Below are 17811 nucleotides of genomic sequence, written 5' to 3'. Positions count from 1 at the left end.
ATATATACAATTAACAATAATAATTGTCACATACACACAAAAATAAGTCAACAAGTATACACAAAATTATAATATATACAATTAACAACAATAATCCGGATTAAAAAGTCGATCCAGCATTAAACAACTTAACAAACGAGGGCACAAAACTAAGCTCATAACGAGCATGTGACACAGTCACAGGTTGAAGTTTTGGTACAGGCTCTGCAACGGCCCTGAGTGGCCTTACCCGTGCCGGTTGATGTTGGGGAGGAAGGATATTTCGGTGTATAGGGCTGGACAAAATTTTATTACCAAAGGATAGGGCTAGTTTTAAACGACGAGATTGAAGGGTTTGAAGTTGAAACTGATTAAGGAGGGATATGTACGGTATTTTTGGGGCTTTTGAGATTACTAGGAGGGCACGGTATTGCACCCTCTCAACCCGGTCCGACTGTTCCCTAGTCAGCCCGAAATGCCATACAGGGCAACAGTATTCAAGTGTGGAACGTATAAAAGAGAAATAGATGCGTAGGAGGTGTGGTGCAGGGATTCCATGGCGAGCCAACAACTTTAGAGACCTGATGGCCAAATTAGCTTTTTTTAACATGCCATCAACATGTTTATTCCACTTCAGATCTGAAGTGATATGAACGCCGAGCAGTTTAATTTCAATCACGTGACTGGCGCTGGGGATAGGTGGATTAAAAACTGGCGCAGATTTTAAAAAAGAAAATGTTAAAATTACAGATTTATCAAAGTTGACAGTCATTTTGTCCACCTTTGCCTCTTGACATATATCTTTCATTAATGAACCTGCTCTGCTTGGTAGGTTTTTCCGACAACATTCAATGAGCGACAGATCGTCGACATACTTCCAGCGATCGTCCAGTGTTGTTGCCAAATCATTTATTATGACAAGAAACAAAAGTGGTCCCAAGAGGGTACCTTGGGGAACTCCACAAAAATGGGCAGTGGGTCGGAGTAGGTGGACTTATATTTTGTCCGTTGACATCTACCAGAAAGAAAACTAGCAATTAAACGTACAAGGAATGAATCTACACCTAGTCCAAGAAGTTTTTTTACAAGAATTTTGTGGCAAATTAAATCAGAAGCTTTTCTTAGATCTATTGCAATAAGATTAATCCAAGAATCTGGTTCATCGAGTTTTTGCAAAATACTGTCAATTATACTTACTAAGTAATGAGATGTAGATGTGTTTGGCATATTTCCAAACTGTCTTGGATCAATTTTGTCCAGAATACGGTCTTTCAGCCATGCTGCAACAAAACTTTCATACACTTTGCTAAAAATGGGTGTCATAGTGATCGGTCGGACACCCGAAAAATCATTGGGCGCATTTTTTTTTTGGTATTGGTGTAATGAACCCATTTTTCCAAATTGATGGATACTCACCTGTTTTTGTCACCTGATTAAAAAGGAGTGTTAGGGGGCCACTAAGATAATCTGGAAATGCTTTGATGAGATCAATGGGAATATCTACAGGGGTAATGCTTGTTCTTTTAAGCCTTTTTAATTTGAAAAACACCTGGGACTCTGATATCAAAGGGAAATCAAAAGACTCAGGAGGAGGGGTGGGTATTCCCACGCTCAGCAAAGGCGGGAGGGATTGCACAATGTTACCCAGATGTTTATTAAGGGAGTTGGCTGTTACGACGTCATCTTCATCAATGCCAAAATCGACTCCTTTTTCCACCTTGCCCGTCATCCTTTTGATTCGGTTGTACCACTGGCTTGGTTTGGACTCGAACAGATGATTAACTTTACGTTCTACATATTTGTTCGCGTGTTTTCGAGTGACTTTTCTTAGTTTGTTTTTCAACCTGTTGGCTTGTTGGGTATTACCATGACGGAAAAGCCATCTCTTTTCCATTACCATTTTCTTAACTTCTTGTGTAATATATGGTCGATCTGACGAGAAACGTTTTGTTGACTTCTCAGGAAAACAGGCCTTGTAATTATGAAGCAAAGCTTCTTGGAAAATAGTAGCTTTTTCGTTGCTACTTTTAGCATCTTGGAATTTTTCCCATTTCTCGCAGCTTAACCATTGGCCAAAAGTCAGAAGTCCCTCACTTGTGATTGGTCGACTGATAGTTACAGTTGTAGTGTAATCGATTTTAATGGAACAGGTGGGGTTAAGTTTAAGAGAAAAGTGGCAACTTCCTCCAACTGGAGCCCCGGTCGTAGGTATGTTGTAAAATTCGTGCATATTTGTGGAAATTCGGTCAAGGGAGGTGCCACCTTTGGTTGTGGGAAAATTGACGAGCTGCTTCAGGCCGATTCCGGCGTCCAGGTGATGGAGCTTTAATTCATTGGCATCGCCCATCATGAAAATTCCGCATGATGGGTATTTGCCCAAAACAAAATCCGAACTGAGTTGTAGCTTTTCTACGAATGCTTGGCGGTATTCACTCGTCTGACCCGGCGAGTAATAATACAGGCAGAGAGCAATACCAGTGAATTTCCGGGGGAGACGTCGCGGTTTTAGAATGACCCACATTATTTCGTCGTACTCAGTTAAAAAAGGGACATCAAGTCTAGCTGCTTTAAAAATTTCATGGGCATAAATAAGAACTCCGCCACCTTTTTTCCCCAGTGGATGGTCATCAGGTCGTATTTTTATAAACTCATCAAAACCACCTATTTTCAGGAGTTCTGGGTTTTGTCGATGAACTTCAGAAACCATTAGGACAGATGCCTTTGTTGCCTGAGCTAGACTTTCTAACTCAGCCACTTTATCAAAATTTAAACTTTCAGCATTTGCGTAAATAAACCTAGGGAAGGAAAAAACATCAGAATTATAATACTTTACCTTAGTGGTGTTTGATGTTCTTGTTGTAGGTCTTTGTAAGAATAAGTTATTTCCCTGGTGGGCGAGGCTGTCATCAGGATTACCCATACCAACCAGGGGCTCAAATTTATTCAGTACTGGAATTTCGGCTGAAACGAAAGAAATTGTGTCCTCGCCATTGGGGGCTGTGAGGGTGGACAGGAGGGGGGAGGTACGGGGATTTGAAACACTGTCGGGGGGCTCGGGGACGTTATCTTTTGTGGGGGGTAGAAAAGTTGATGCTGCTGAGGTAGCGGATCCGGGAAAAACATTCCGACCGACCGAGAAGGCGCAACACACGCTTGGTTGGGGGTATGTTGATGTACGGGAGGGATTGTTGGTAAGGGGGGCCACGCAGGTCCGCAAAAGGTGTAATCGCGATGTTTTTGAATTCGTAACCCCCGTCCAATTAAGTTTTTTGATGCCGGGTTCGGATCCAGAAAAGTATTTTCCTGTCGATTGGTGTGACTGGAGCTACGTCTTTTTGATGTACCGCAACACGCATGCGCGAAAACACATTCTTTTTCCGTACATGATAAAACACAACATAAATCAACGTGGTCAAAATTACACTCATTATTACTGCAAGTTTTCGAAATAAAGCGCGGACATATATGTAAAAAACGACACTTTTTTCTGTGCTTACAGAAACCACTTTCATTAAAATACCGACATATCTTGTTAAATTCGGGAGCCTCTTTCACAAAAAACCTGCATATAATATTACATCCTTTACTGGTTAAGGGCTTGCGCTTAACTTTTTGTTGAAGTATTTTCTCGAAAACAATTAACGGTTCATCTTCAGTCGGTTGAATGTTACGAAACTTATTCTCGTCAGTTAACCTTACGTCAGCTAATTTAACACTATCCTGAATCTCGTTATCGAGGATCATTCTCACACTGCATGCACTTTTTACGTCACTTAATGAGTTACAAATCTGATTGCTCGGGCCTTGTATAGAATTATTCATTTCAGAGCTAAAGGGAGACGAGCGTAATTTCACGGGTGGCATGGGTGAAAGGATTCCCAACTGATTTAACTGCATCATTAGGGTGTCAATAGTTGTTGTTTTTTCGACAGTTAAGTTCTGAAGGTTACGTAAATCAGATTGGAGTGATTCGTGGGCATTTCTTAAGGGTAATAGTTCATTTTGAATAGCTGAGAGTTGATTCTCAAGAACGGAACATCTGTTAGTTAAAGCTGAGACTTCATTAACGTATTCAGAACAATTCGTGCATGGAGTTTTATCCTCACTGCTGGGCCTAGTTACTGTCTTAGTTTTGGGATTAGAATTCCTTGGTGTGACTATGGGTGTGTTTTTGCCAAAGGATCTAGGTCTAGGGCGCGCTTGTGGCGTAACTTTGCACGGAATTTTCATACTGCTAGTAAATGAAGGTGAAGTGGGGAAGTCACAATTTAAGCACAACCATACCAGTAGTTTTTCTCTTGCTCCAAGCGTGATCCTTGCACACTTAGGATGCCACCATTGATTGCATTTGGTGCACTGAACTGTCCCACTAGTGGCTGGGTTTCTACACTCAGGGCAGTAATATTTAGTCATAACTAACTTGGAAAAAACTAGGTGCTGTGTACTAGGCTGATTGGGAGGAGGACTACCTCGAACCCGACCAACTCGTCTTCACCCGGGGTAAAAACCACAGAAATTCTCTACCTGCTGTGCGGAGATTCAATATCCAAAATAATCCTCAAGTTCATATTTTTAAAACGAAAATCATAGATTAGATACACAAATGTCAAACAACGCCACTGCGTGTAAATAAAATTGAAAATATAATTTTGACAGCACCTCTCCGCACGCAAGTCAGATGAAGACTGAAATCTGTTAAAAGTGTGTTCTAAAATAATAAAACATTCTCTTTTTTCTACTTTAGTAACATTTTTTCACAAGTGCACGCATCTTTTTAGCAGGAACTTTCTTTCAGTGAACGTCTATGTATTTGGTTAGCCTAGAATGGTCAGTCTAGCATGTTTATAGGCTCAAATCATGACCTTATAGCTTAGTGTGGCTCTTTCTGAATCAACTGTTTTTTAAATCACAAACTTACAATATAACTTTAGTTCGGCTAATAAAGACCTTTTTTTATAGAATTTTTCTAAGGAACATTCAGCTGAAGAATGCAAATTGACAAGGGAAGGCTATTCAAAGAGGAGACAACGCATGAAAAGTTGGGTAAAGCTATAATAATGTTGCTCTCTAGAATGAGAAATGGAGCTATAGCAAAGAGACACATTCTTAATTTCTGAATTGATTATTTCTGAATTGACACTAATTCTCATGGTTTGAATTGATTTCAATTCAATTTCCGAACTGCACTCCAAACAGGTAGCTCCAAACTGCAGCTTGATCTACTAAAATTGGTATAGAGAAAGACAAATGGACACCTACTATCAATGAATTGACCCCAGCATCCCCACTCTACAAACATTTTTGGTTTTTGTTCTATTACTAAAAAAATAATGCAGTTTTGAAAAACCTGGAAGAAAACAGTTTTAAATCTAACGCAAAAATCTTCGATCTCACCTTAATTCTTACACACCTTTTAAGTTCTCTCTAAGTACAATGAATCAAGTAAAAAATTATTTGCATAATCTACCAACTGTCATATGGAATAGTAAATAATGTTATATAACGCTGAGCTAAATATATATATATATATATATATATATATATATATATATATATATATATATATATATATATATATATATACTGAGACCTCACTGCAAAAAAGCAACTTGAAAACATTTCTGATTTTCTCATAGCTTTATTTACTTATCTGCTCTGGCAGAACTCATACTATAATTTTCCAATTTTCCAAACTGAAAATTAGTTTCAATTTTCAACAATTCTATTTTGGCCATAACTCTTTTCTGCTCTACTAGAACTCATACCGTAATTTTTCGACCCTGACCAAAAAAGATTCCTTGGCATTGATTTTCCTCAAATTCAAAGAAGAAATAATTGTGACACCCACAAACTGGCCAATAATTTCCCAAACACACTTGAGCATGTATGCATGTGAGAACCTCACTGAAATAGAAAGAAAAATAATACTTGCAAAATTAAAATTGCTTGTGAACAAAATTGGGAATAGAACTTGAGCCAGAGTTCTCCCTTGCAAATTTTGTTGAGTTACCTAATATTTTGTATATATTGGTTATAATAAAAGAGCCTTGAACCTTGAAGAGGCATGTCAATGGTTCCAACTGGGCAAGTGAGGCAGGGCCTTTGGATCTACCCCACCCAACATCTTGACTGCACTTTCTCCTTTTATTTCATGTTATATTAAATAATATTATGTTACATTAAATTTTTGCTATATTTATAATTTATACCGGCAGAAAAAACTTAATTCAAAGGATGTATTTATACACTTAAAAAAAAAACTTTTCATAGGCTGACTGATGGTCTACATTGTGCAGGTACTGACCTCCTGACTCGATGCATTCAGCCAGAAGTGCAATGCGTGGTTGGAGGAAATTTGTAAATTTTTACAGAAGATATATTATTGAAATATATACATTTATACAGTAATCGAGCAAACTATAAATGTAAAAAGTAAAGTAATAAAATGTAATAAATGTAAAAAGTAAAATGTAAAAAGAGCAAACTATAAACAAGTTTTTCTTGTAGTGATCAAAATAGAAAATGTCTTGTATTTTGAAAAAAAAAACTTTTTTTTCGAAAACACTTCTCTCCCTCGTAGGCGAGTGTTCACCCATACAAACCTTAGAACCAGTCCTACCATCCATATCTAAAGTATATTTACAAAATCTACTTATCACTTCAAGCGCTGCTTAATGTACTCAATGTAAATTGTAAGTGTAAATGCAAGTAGTGGTCGAATTGATTGATAATTGAAACAGCAATGGAATTTGTTACTTTAACCAGTAATAGCAAACGAATTAGTTTCATCTATACAATTTTTTTTCAGTAATTTCTTGTAATAAGTATGTTTTTTTTCAGTTTCTTATAATAAGCACGGAAAAGAGATTACTCTTCAAAAATTTTTCAGTTCCATGACAACTATAATAAGTAATTAAGCATCCAGAGGCAAATAGTTGAAGTGGTCTCAATTCAGGAAAAGAGGAGGGAATTCTCCCCCCCTCTAGATTCCCTCTATATGATTTTGAAAAAAATAAACTGTTTTATTATTTTCATTGAACAGTTTTTGAAACATTTCCATTAAAAAATTGAAAAAAAGACGAAATTGCCCCTATTATCCAAAAACCCTTTTCCTGCCCATGTCATTTCCACGAAATTACACCATCAAACAATAAAGAATCACCTGATTTACCGTCTGATTTGCTTTAAGCAAGTCTAATTCGGACTGCAACTTTGAAATTTTTACTTCATTTTCTTTTTGAACTATTGCCAATTTTGATTCCATTTCAATCTTCAAACTTTCCAAACAGTTATGATTTACTGATTCTTCATAGGGCATAGTAAGTCCACATCCTGATTGGCAAGTAATAAGTCTTTTGGGGTCGAAATTACATTGGAGAAGATGCGCCTCAAGTCTCTCCAATGTCAAAATGGCAGGACACCCATGTGTCTGGTTGCTACAGGTCAAGGTTAGTCTATGTAAAAAGAAATATCTGTTAAAAATTTTGATGATATTACTCAGGATAGCAATGTTTAACTAGCTTAGAGCAATAACTTCGAAGACCACACTGCCTTTCCATGACGAAAGTATAACAGTTCAAAATAGGGATGAAACCTATTAATCGACAGGAACCAGATATAAATTTTTTTAACTGGATATTTCGAACACATATACAGTGTTCATCATCAGCAGTAAAACTCTGCTTTACTGCTTAACTCTGCTTTCGTCGAGCAATAACAAAATTTCTAACTTCGGAAGCCACTTATGACTGTTATGACGATCGTAAAGTCCCCATCCCCTCAAAGTACTGCCTTTGCAAAGTACATGCCCTATATATTATCAAAACTATTTTGTATAGTTACTATTAGACTGGTTTGGTGCTTACTTACACTTGTACCCCTAAATATTTGATTCAAATTTTTTGCCAAGATAAATGTTGGAAAAATAGCCTATTTCCTGTCTGAAAATGCATATTTAAATAGCTCTTGTGGTTTCAAAACTTTTCTTGTTTTAAAGGACACATTCACGTAGTCATTCCCCCCATCTCCTCCTATCAAAAGAATAAAATCATGATTCGTCTTTGTTTTATTTTTGTATGGTTTTAACAATTTTCAACTTCATAATACGTGGCAATAAGGATCAAGACTATTCTGTAGTGTATCCGCGAAAATACCTTAACATTCATCAGAATAATCACCGTTGCCAACAAAAATACACTCATGGATTCTTGGTAGAATTATTTAATCCTAAAAGTGATGTTCACATACACATCTAGTTAGTGACTTTTTTGGACAGTGGTACCATAAGAGCCATCTGTAATCCAGTCATAATTGTGATAATAGTAAAATATCTTTACAAAGCTGTGGATTTGTTTGCTCTTATATATTAGATCATGGTTGTACCAATAGCTCCAATATGTAACTAGTAAAATACAGCACATAGTAACCAAAAGTTTAAAAGCATATTTTGAACAAGAGCTAAGAGCTCATATGGCACTTGTGTAGAGGCGAGAAGAGCTAAGAGCCAAGAGATCATATGGTATGAGCTCTAACAAAATTCTATGAATCAATAGATTGATTTAAAAAGGAAAATAAGAGGCTTGATGCCGGTCAGGATTTAAAATATGAGCTCTGAGTCACGATGTCCTTCTAAATATCAAAATTCATTAAGATCAGATCTCCACCTCGCAACTTATAAATACCTAATTTTTTCTAATTTTTCCTCTCCCTTTAGCCCCCTAGATGGTCGAATCTGGGAAAACGACTTTAACAAGTCAATTTGTGCAGCTCCCTGACACGCCTACCAATTTCCATCGTCCTAGCACGTGCAGAAGCACCAGACTCGACAAATCACTGAACCCCTCCCCCCAACTCCCCCAAAGCGAGCGAACCCAGTACGATTCTGTCAATCACGTATCAAGGACATTTGTTAATTCTATCCACCAAGCTACATCCCGATTCCTTCACTCCGTGTTTTTACACGATTTCCCCCTCCAACTCCCCGCAATGTCAAAAGATTTGGTCGGGATTTGAAATAAGAGCTCTGAGACATGAATTCCTTCTAAAAATCAAATTTCATTAAGATCCGATCATCTATTCGTAAGATAAAAATACAAAATACCCCAATTTTCACGTTTTCCAAGAATTCCGGTTTCCCCCTCCAACTCCCCCCAATGTCACAGGATCTGCTCGGAATTTAAAATTAGAACTTTAAAGCACAAGGTCCTTCTAAATATCAAATTTCATTAAGATCTGGTCACCCTTTCGTAAGTTACAAATAACTCAATTTTCAAAATTACCCCCCCCCCCCCCCCCAATTCCACCAAAGAGAGCAGATCCGGTCCAGTTATTTCAGTCACGTGTCTTAGACAGGTTTCTATTCTTCCCATCCAGTTTCATCCTGATCTCACCGCTTTAAGTATTTTCTAAGATTTCCGGTCCCCCCCAAATTCCCCCCCCCCCCCAATTACGCTTGATCCGGTTGAGATTTAAAATAAGAGATCTGAGTTACGAGATCCTTCTAAATATGAAGTTTCATGAAGATCCGATCACTCCTTCGTAAGTTAAAAATACGTCATTTTTCTTATTTTCAGAATTAACCCCCCCCCCCCCAATAGAGCGGATCTGTTCCAATATGTAAATCACGTATGTAAGACTTCTGCTTATTTTTCCCACCAAGTTTCATCCCGATCCCTCCAATCTAAGTGTTTTCCATGATTTTAGGTTCCTCCACCCCAAACTTCCCCCAATGTCACCAGATCCGGTCGGGATTTAAAATAAGAGCTCTGAGACACGATATCCTTCTAAATATCAAATTTCATTGAGATCCGATCACCCGTTCGTAAGTTAAAATACCTCATTTTTTCTAGTTTTTCAGAAATAACCCCCCCCCCCTCCCAACTACCCCAAAGAGAGCGGATCCGTTCCGTTTATGTCAATCATGTATCTAGGACTTGTGTTTATTTTTCCCACCAAGTTTCATCCCAATCCCTCCACTCTAAGTGTTTTCCAAGTTTTTGGTTTTCCCCTCCCAACTCCCCCCCCCCAATGTCATCAGATCCGGTCGGGATTTAAAATAAGAGCTCTAAGACACAATATCCTTCTAAACATCAAATTTCATTGAGATCCGATCACCCGTTCGTAAGTTAAAAATACCTCATTTTTTCTAATTTTTCAGAATTCCCTCCCTCCAACTACCCCAAAGAGAGCGGATCCGTTCCGATTATGTCAAATATGTATCTGGGACCTGTGCTTATTTTTCCCATCAAGTTTCATCCCGATCCCTCCACTCTAAGTGTTTTACAAGATTTTGGGTTTCCCCCTCCAACTCCCCCCAATGTCATCAGATCCGGTCGGGATTTAAAATAAGAGCTCTGAGACACAATATCATTCCAAACATCAAATTTCATTAAGATCCCATCACCCGCTCATAAGTTAAAAATACTTCATTTTCCCTATTTTTTCCGAATTAACCGGCACCCCACTTCCCCCCCCCCCAGATGGTCAAAACGGAAAAACGTCCGTGATACGCTTTCCAAATTTCATCGTCCTAGCTTACCTGGAAGTGCCTAAAGTAGCAAACCGGGACCGACAGACAGACCGACAGAATTTGCGATTGCTATATGTTACTTGGTTAATACCAAGTGCCATACAAAAACTAGTCATATGACAAATTCCTTTTTATGTTTAAAAGCAATAGAGATGATAACAATAATATAGATTACACCAGATTCACTGCATAAACAAATTATCATGAATTTAAAGAGATTGAGGTATCTTGAACTGGCGGCATATCAAAATGAACAGTGCACTATCATATTCCCTATTGCTGAAACCTCCTATCTCTGAGCTTTGAGCCCATATCCTGAAAATACAGATTTTTTTGCATGGCTAGCAGTTATGGGTCTCCTTTTTCCCTCATGCAAATATCCTGAGCCCGTATCCTGAAAATACGAAAATTTGTTTCTTTTTTTGCTTAATTTGCAAGGCTAGCAGATATTGGACTTCTTTATCTGCCACGGCAATATCCTGAACTCATGTCCTGAATTTTTTTTTTTTTTTTTTGCAAGGCTAGCAGTTATGGGTCTCCTTTTTCCTCCAGGTTAATATCATGAGCCCATATACTGGAAATACAGAAATTTGTTTTTGTTGTTGTTTCTTTTGCAAGTCTAGTAGTGATGGGTCTCATTTATCTGCCATGGCAATATCCTGAGTGTCCTGAATTTTTTTTTTGCAAGGCTAGCAGTTATGGGTCTCCTTTTTCTTCCAGGTTAATATCATGAGCCCATATACTGAAAATACAGAAATTTGATTTTTCGTTGTTTCTTTTGCGAGTCTAGTAGTTGTGGGACTACTTTATCTGCCACGGCAATATCCTGAGTGTCCTGAAAATATTTTTTTTTTTGCAAGGCTAGCAGTTATGGGTCTCCTTTTTCCTCCAGGTTAATATCATGAGCCCATATACTGAAAATACAGAAATTTGATTTTTTGTTGTTTCTTTTGCAAGTCTAGTAGTTATGGGTCTCCTTTATCTGCCAAGGCAATATCCTGAGTGTCCTGAAAATATTTTTTTTTTTGCAAGGCTAACAGTTATGGGTCTCCTTTTTCCCCCAGGGCAATATTTTCAGCCCATACCCTGAAAATACAATTTTCTTGCAAGGCAATCCGTTAAGGGTCTCCTTTTTCTGCCAGGGCAACATCCCGAGCCCATATCCTGAAAATATAGAAATTTGTTGGTTTTCTTTTTTTGTAAGGCTAGCAGTAATGGGTCTCCTTTTTCCGCCAGGACAATATCCTGAGCCCATACCCTGAAAATAGAGAATTTTTTTGCAAGGCTAGCAGTTATGGGTATCCTTTTTCCCCCAGGGCAATATCCTCAGCCCATACCCTGAAAATACAATTTTTTTGCAAGGCAATCAGTTAAGGGTCTTCCTTTTCTGCCAGGGCAACATCCCGAGCCCATATCCTGAAAATACAGAAATTTGTTGCTTTTTTTTGTTGTTGTTTTTTTTTTTTTTGAAGGCTAGCAGTTATGGTCTACTTTTTCTTTTTTTTTTCGCCAGAGCAAACAGGCTACCACAGTATCATAGGGGATTTTGAATGGCTCACTTAAAGACATTGATCATACCAGCATGATATTCTGTAAGTTCTTCTTGATATTATCATTGTAAAGTGATATGTTTCAAAAATGCACTTTTTGGTTTCATTTCTGGAAATGAAAGGCTGGGAAGCATAACAAGCATACCACATAATCACCATAGACAAAAACTTGAAAAATCATAATCACCATAGTTAGGTTAACAATATCCCCTCCATCCCAGGGCTTTAGAATCCAAAAATTACGAAACACAGTCAAACAGTCTTGTTTGTAAACAAATGCATGCGGCATTGTCTTTCTAAACAAGGGATTATTTTTCTGATCTTGAAGGCAAAAGTGAGCTACAAACATGCTTTTGTCTTCCAAGTTACTTATTAATTCATGCTCTCAGGCACTAGCAATATAGTGCTCCTTTTCAAAGGTGCGAGGAGTTTACTCCTTGTACCCTTGTGAAACGATTTTTACAGAATTGGAATTTTCAAGGCAGCGTTGCCAAGACTTTACCAGCAATGCGGAGTGGCAAAGACCCGCCAAAACCTCAAGCATCGCCAAAAGAAACTCCAGCCAGGATAAAAAGATTGGAGATAATTCATCAGCAATAATTCCAAACAGTTTTTATGTACATAATGAATAATGCATCACTTAGTGCTGATGGGGCCATGGTAATACGGAAAGCAATATTTTAAAGTTTGCCGAGCTAATTCATAGCTAAACTTACAAAACTCAGGACCAGCAGAATTGTATTTTAAAGATATGTAAATTGCAACGTCTTTTCTACAAAATGCTAATTGTGTCATCATTGCTGGTTCAGGCATTGAGGCCACTAAGATAAAGACCAATAAGGCCACTAATATAAAGTCCTAAAAAAGTCCAATATGTTATATATGGCGCTGATTTATCCAATAAAGCAGGAAGTTCTACTGAAACCCTAATTGTTGGTCCTAAGCCGATTTCTATTTTCACTCCTTATGGGCTTCCAACTCACTACAATGTTAGAGGAAACCCTTTTTCAACAATAGATTTGCAAATTGGACCTACACGACTGGAGCCAAAGATAAAGATTACAAGAGTTCCCGAACTTCAGACTGACCATACTGTTCTGCTTTGTCTGCTTTAAGAAATGAATCCTTAACCCTAAACCCAGCAAGATATAAATTCAACATAAGGATAGCCAATTGGAATCTTTAAAACAATTTTTAAGTGGAGCGAACTATTCCCCATTGACAGAGGAAGAAGACCTAGAATGTCAAGCAATCCTCATTTCACACCAATTAGAAAGAGCTGCTGAAAAGACTATGGGGCTTATTTTTGATCAAATCAATTTTTCAAAAGTCAAGAAACATACTAAAATATGGTGGAATGATGATTGCAGAAAGAAAGTTGGGGCATAATAGGTTAAAGTTAAAGGCATAATAGCCAAGGATCACTGATTTCAATGAGGAGAGCAGAATCTCTGGTCAAAAAGAAAGTACTAAAAGCTAAACGAGGAGTATGGAATGATTTTTCCTTATAATTAGACGACAATGTCCCCTCAACAAAGATTCATACCTTTATAAATTACATTATGGGAAGTAACAAAAATACAAGCAACACAGTCCCAACATTATGGTCCAGTGACAATTATTACATACTGATAAAGAAAAGGGGGAAGCTTTGGCCGTCAGCTTTGTGAAAACCAAGGTTTTGGCGACGATGAAACCCCTCAATTACAAACTCCATGATACGGGCAAGTCAAAGGAGGAATTATTGGTGCCTCTGACAATAACAGAGTTGAATGATGTTCTGGGGGAAGTCAGTATTTCATCTGTAGCAAGTGAAGATTAAATCAGTTATAAATGGATAATTGAATCTGGAGACATTTTTAAAACCAAACTGCTTGATATTTATAATCAATCTTGGCAGAGTAAAAGATATCAGAAATTATGGAAGTAGGCTACTATTGTATCAGTGCCAAAGCCAGGAAAACCTCCCAAAAGAGCGTCCAAAAGAGTCTTATAGACCTATCTCAATTTTACCTGTCCCCGGTAAACTCTTAGAGAAAATAATTTAAAAAAAGACTGGAATGTTTTGTTGAATCTAACCAGTTACTACTAAGATCCCAATAAGATTTTCGTCGGGGTAGATCCGCTGTAGACAATATAGTCCTTCTAGAAGCTGCTATGAGACAATCCACAGAGCAAGAAAAGACTTTAATTGTCGTGTTGGCAAATTTTGAGGCTGCTTTTGACAATTTTGACAAAACTTTACGCTGCAGAACTCTTAAAAATATGGATTTCCCAGAGGGGTTATCGAATTTTTAGATTATTACCTATCCGACAGGCATTATAAAGTTAGAGTCCATAGAGAATACTCTAATGTCTATCCAGTGTAAAAAGGACTCCTATCACTTAGCCCTTTGTTGTTCACTTTGTTTCTGTCGGATTTGGAGTTAAACTCTGAAAATGCTTACAAAGCGGAGTTTGCTGATGATCTTTTGATTTGAAGCTCTGGGTCCAATACAAATGATATAGCAACAGAATTAAACCAATGATGAAAGAGCTATGGGCTTTTTTATGGCTTATTCTATTCCAGTATCAGCAAATAAGACTAAGGCAACTATATTTTACAAAAGAAAAGAATGTGTCCCTCCCAATATGGATAAATAGTAATGAAATTGATTATGACCCTTCTCACAAACTTCTTGGTATCCATTTAGACCATGGTTTGACTTGGAAAAACCAGACTGATTTTGTTAAAAAATTTTCCATGAAAGGGCCAATTCTTTTAAAACATTTAGCTACTACTAAACGGGCCAGCTCACCAACGGGCCAAAAATCAAAAGTCCTGCTTGATTTTTACGAAAGGTTTATCCAGTCAAAGATTAAGTGTGGTATTGAAGCACACAGAAGATGTTGCAAAACAAATTTGGCAAAGTTGGAAACCCTCCAAAACATGGCAATATAAATAACCTTTGGTTTTCACAACCATACCCCAAGTCCAAAACTCCAGACACTAACTGGTATGCCATCGTGCAAGAAAGGAGGAACATGCTAGTAATCAAGTACTACACAACAATCCAAGTAATTGGTCAAATGCGTGTCTTTTTTTCAAAAGCCTTTAGGAACAATTGTACAATGAATAATAGCTGGCATATCCACTCTCTTTTCATTGAACAAGTTTCCAGAAAAGTGATGCAGTGATGCAACTGGATAGTGATAATAGTGGATAATAGTGATGCAGTGATGCAACTGGATAGTGATAATAGTGGATAATAGTGATGCAACTGGAATAGTGATGCAGTGAGTTGCATTTTACATCTTCAGCATCTAAAATGGAAGTTTTTTTTTTTAATGGAAGTTTTTAATCTTATTCAAGTATGCACTGTGCTTATAATGCTTAAGAAGTCAAGTTTTTCTCCCCACTCAGATTAAGGTAGTTTTCAAACAGAAAGTCTTAAATGATAAACAAGATTTCCTACAATCCAAACTTATTTTTTGAATATTTGGACAAGGCGGCCAAATGGATCTTCCATCCTGACTGCTGAGATTAAAGCTATAATTGAGGCACTTGAGGTAGTTAAAGCAAAACCTCCACTATCAAAAAAGTGCGTTGTCTTTCCAGACTCAAAGTCAGCTTTATAGTTGATTTCTAAAGTGCACAAATCAGCACCTTACTTAGATCTGTGCTGCCATTGAAGCTTTCTCTTTGATCTTATACAGAGAAATATTATCATCCAGTTTCAACACGTTCCAAATCATCAGGGTATGCACTTTAACAAAATAGCTGATTTGTTGGCAATTTCTACAGCTGATACACCCATTTCTAGCAATGCCCCGTTTCTCACTCTACGTGACACAACCCAACATAGAATACCTAGAAAACGGTTCTTACCTCCTATTGTCATCTTCCCCTTTCGGGAAACTAATGTTCTTCATTTCATAATAAAGAGTAACTCTCTGATTTTAAAAAAGGAAGAATAAAAATGGAATAAAAGGACGACCCACACTGCAGATTTTGTTTAAAGGTGCATGAGACTTTACAACACATATTTTTGTAATGCTAAAGCACAGCTTACCTGGTAACAAATATCAAACGTACAGTTGAAAAACTGAAGACGAATAAAGATGTCGACGAGTTATTTAAAGCCAATTATAATACAAAACGGAAAAGATACTTGTACAAAAGCATAATTGGTTTTCTCGTGGATAATAATATTGTTTGAAGAGAGCAAAGTGAGTGCAGAAAAGAGACCAAGAACGAGTGTCAAGAGCCATATAGGTACTAGCCGGCCTATAGGCCTTGAATTCCTGGGAACAGGCAGATCGAGTACTCGTATTTCCTGCAAGCCATCCAATTCCATTGTTTCTTATTTTCCTTTTGTTCCGTTATATGAATTGTTTTGGTTATATGAAAATCAAGAGTATTATATTCCGTAACAACTGTAGAAAAAAGGAGAAAAACTGCTTAATAAACCAGCAGAGCCGTAAAAATAAGTCTTACTTTGAAGACTAGGTAAGGGCTTTCTACTTCTGAGAAAACATTCTGTTTTTAACATTGAGTTATTGTTTTTATAAAGTGCTAGTTTTTCACAAATCTCAGAAAATATGACAAGTCACTTTATTTGAGTTGGTTTTGCAAATAAATGTTGCATAAACTGCAAAACAATCATTTTTTTCTTTGGCTACAATTTTGCTCTTTGCTTCCACTATAAAAACTGTTCTTTTTAAGTTAATTCTTGAAAAATACTCAACAATAATGATTATAATTATGATAACTTGAAATGTAGAAAAACAATTACGTCTAAATAAGATGAAAGTCACTCATTACCATTTAAAGAATGATGGCCACAATTTCGCAAAAGACCTAGCATCATCTTGATTTAACATCATAAATTCGTGAGATAAATTTATCAGATATTATTAAAGAACATGGCAATGCAGAGGCAGGCATACAACATATACCAAATAAGAATGATAGAACCAACAATTTTAAACAATTAGTGTTAAATAATTCGCTCCTGTGTCAACTGCTTTGGAAGCAGAAAATGATACCTTAGGAAACTGCTGGTAGATGCAAGGAAGAAAAAGAAGAAAAAAAAAACTTAGCAAAACTTGTCCTGTCTCTGGTCTCTCATAAATCAGTTTGTATGTATTTGCAATATATAGAAATAAATAAATACCTTGAAAGAAAATTCCTCATAATCCTTGGAGCAGGCTTCAGAGCATCAATAGTTGTCCTATCTATAGGACAAGTCTGGCTTCTTGTTAACCACTCAAAAATGCAGCTTTTACAAAACGCATGTTCACATGTTGGAACCTTGAATATAATAAAAATAAATATATAGAGGCATATGTGGACACAATCAGAATTGAAATAAAGTTAATAGAATATTTGCCCCATGATTGCAAATGTCACCTCCACATGTATAACTATAGTTATTATCCATGCAAAAGACAAATTACCTGCCTATCCAAATTCAGGCCCTTTTTCATGAGAAAATGACCACTTTGTACTCAGATTTTCTCCAAATTTATACTGATGGCTCAGTTAAAGGCAGCAAATGTGGCTCTGCTTCTGATATCCCAAGTTATTCACTGAGTATAAAAACTAGACTTCCTAATAATACTTCCATCCTCACGAAAGAGCCATCAGCAATAAAAGAGGCTTTAATCAATATTAATCCACCAGCATCCAAAAGAGTAGTATTACTCTCAGACTCCAGAGACGCCCTTCAGCTCATTGATCATGTCCATTGGAGTGCCTTGGATACAGATCTG

At 37.2% G+C, this 17811-nt stretch overlaps 1 protein-coding gene across 2 annotated transcripts in view; it reads right to left on the bottom strand.

Moving 5' to 3' along the window:
* Positions 1–17811, bottom strand: part of LOC136034007 (E3 ubiquitin-protein ligase NRDP1-like) — a 28810-nt gene that overhangs the window by 3660 nt on the left and 7339 nt on the right. The window contains exons 2-3 of one of the 2 annotated variants that reach the window (XM_065715051.1): positions 17214–17350; positions 7142–7433 (exon numbers count right to left, since the gene is read on the bottom strand). In XM_065715051.1, coding sequence (XP_065571123.1) covers positions 7142–7433; positions 17214–17350 — 429 coding nt within the window. The remainder of the gene's footprint in view (positions 1–7141; positions 7434–17213; positions 17351–17811) is intronic. The other variant, XM_065715052.1, reaches the window with a different exon arrangement.

The sequence above is a fragment of the Artemia franciscana genome, chromosome 12, assembly GCF_032884065.1.
Source record: "Artemia franciscana chromosome 12, ASM3288406v1, whole genome shotgun sequence".
NCBI classification, from domain to species: Eukaryota; Metazoa; Arthropoda; class Branchiopoda; order Anostraca; family Artemiidae; genus Artemia; species Artemia franciscana.
The sequence above is the reverse complement of the archived record's forward strand: the minus strand, read 5'-3'. Positions and strand labels throughout refer to the sequence as shown.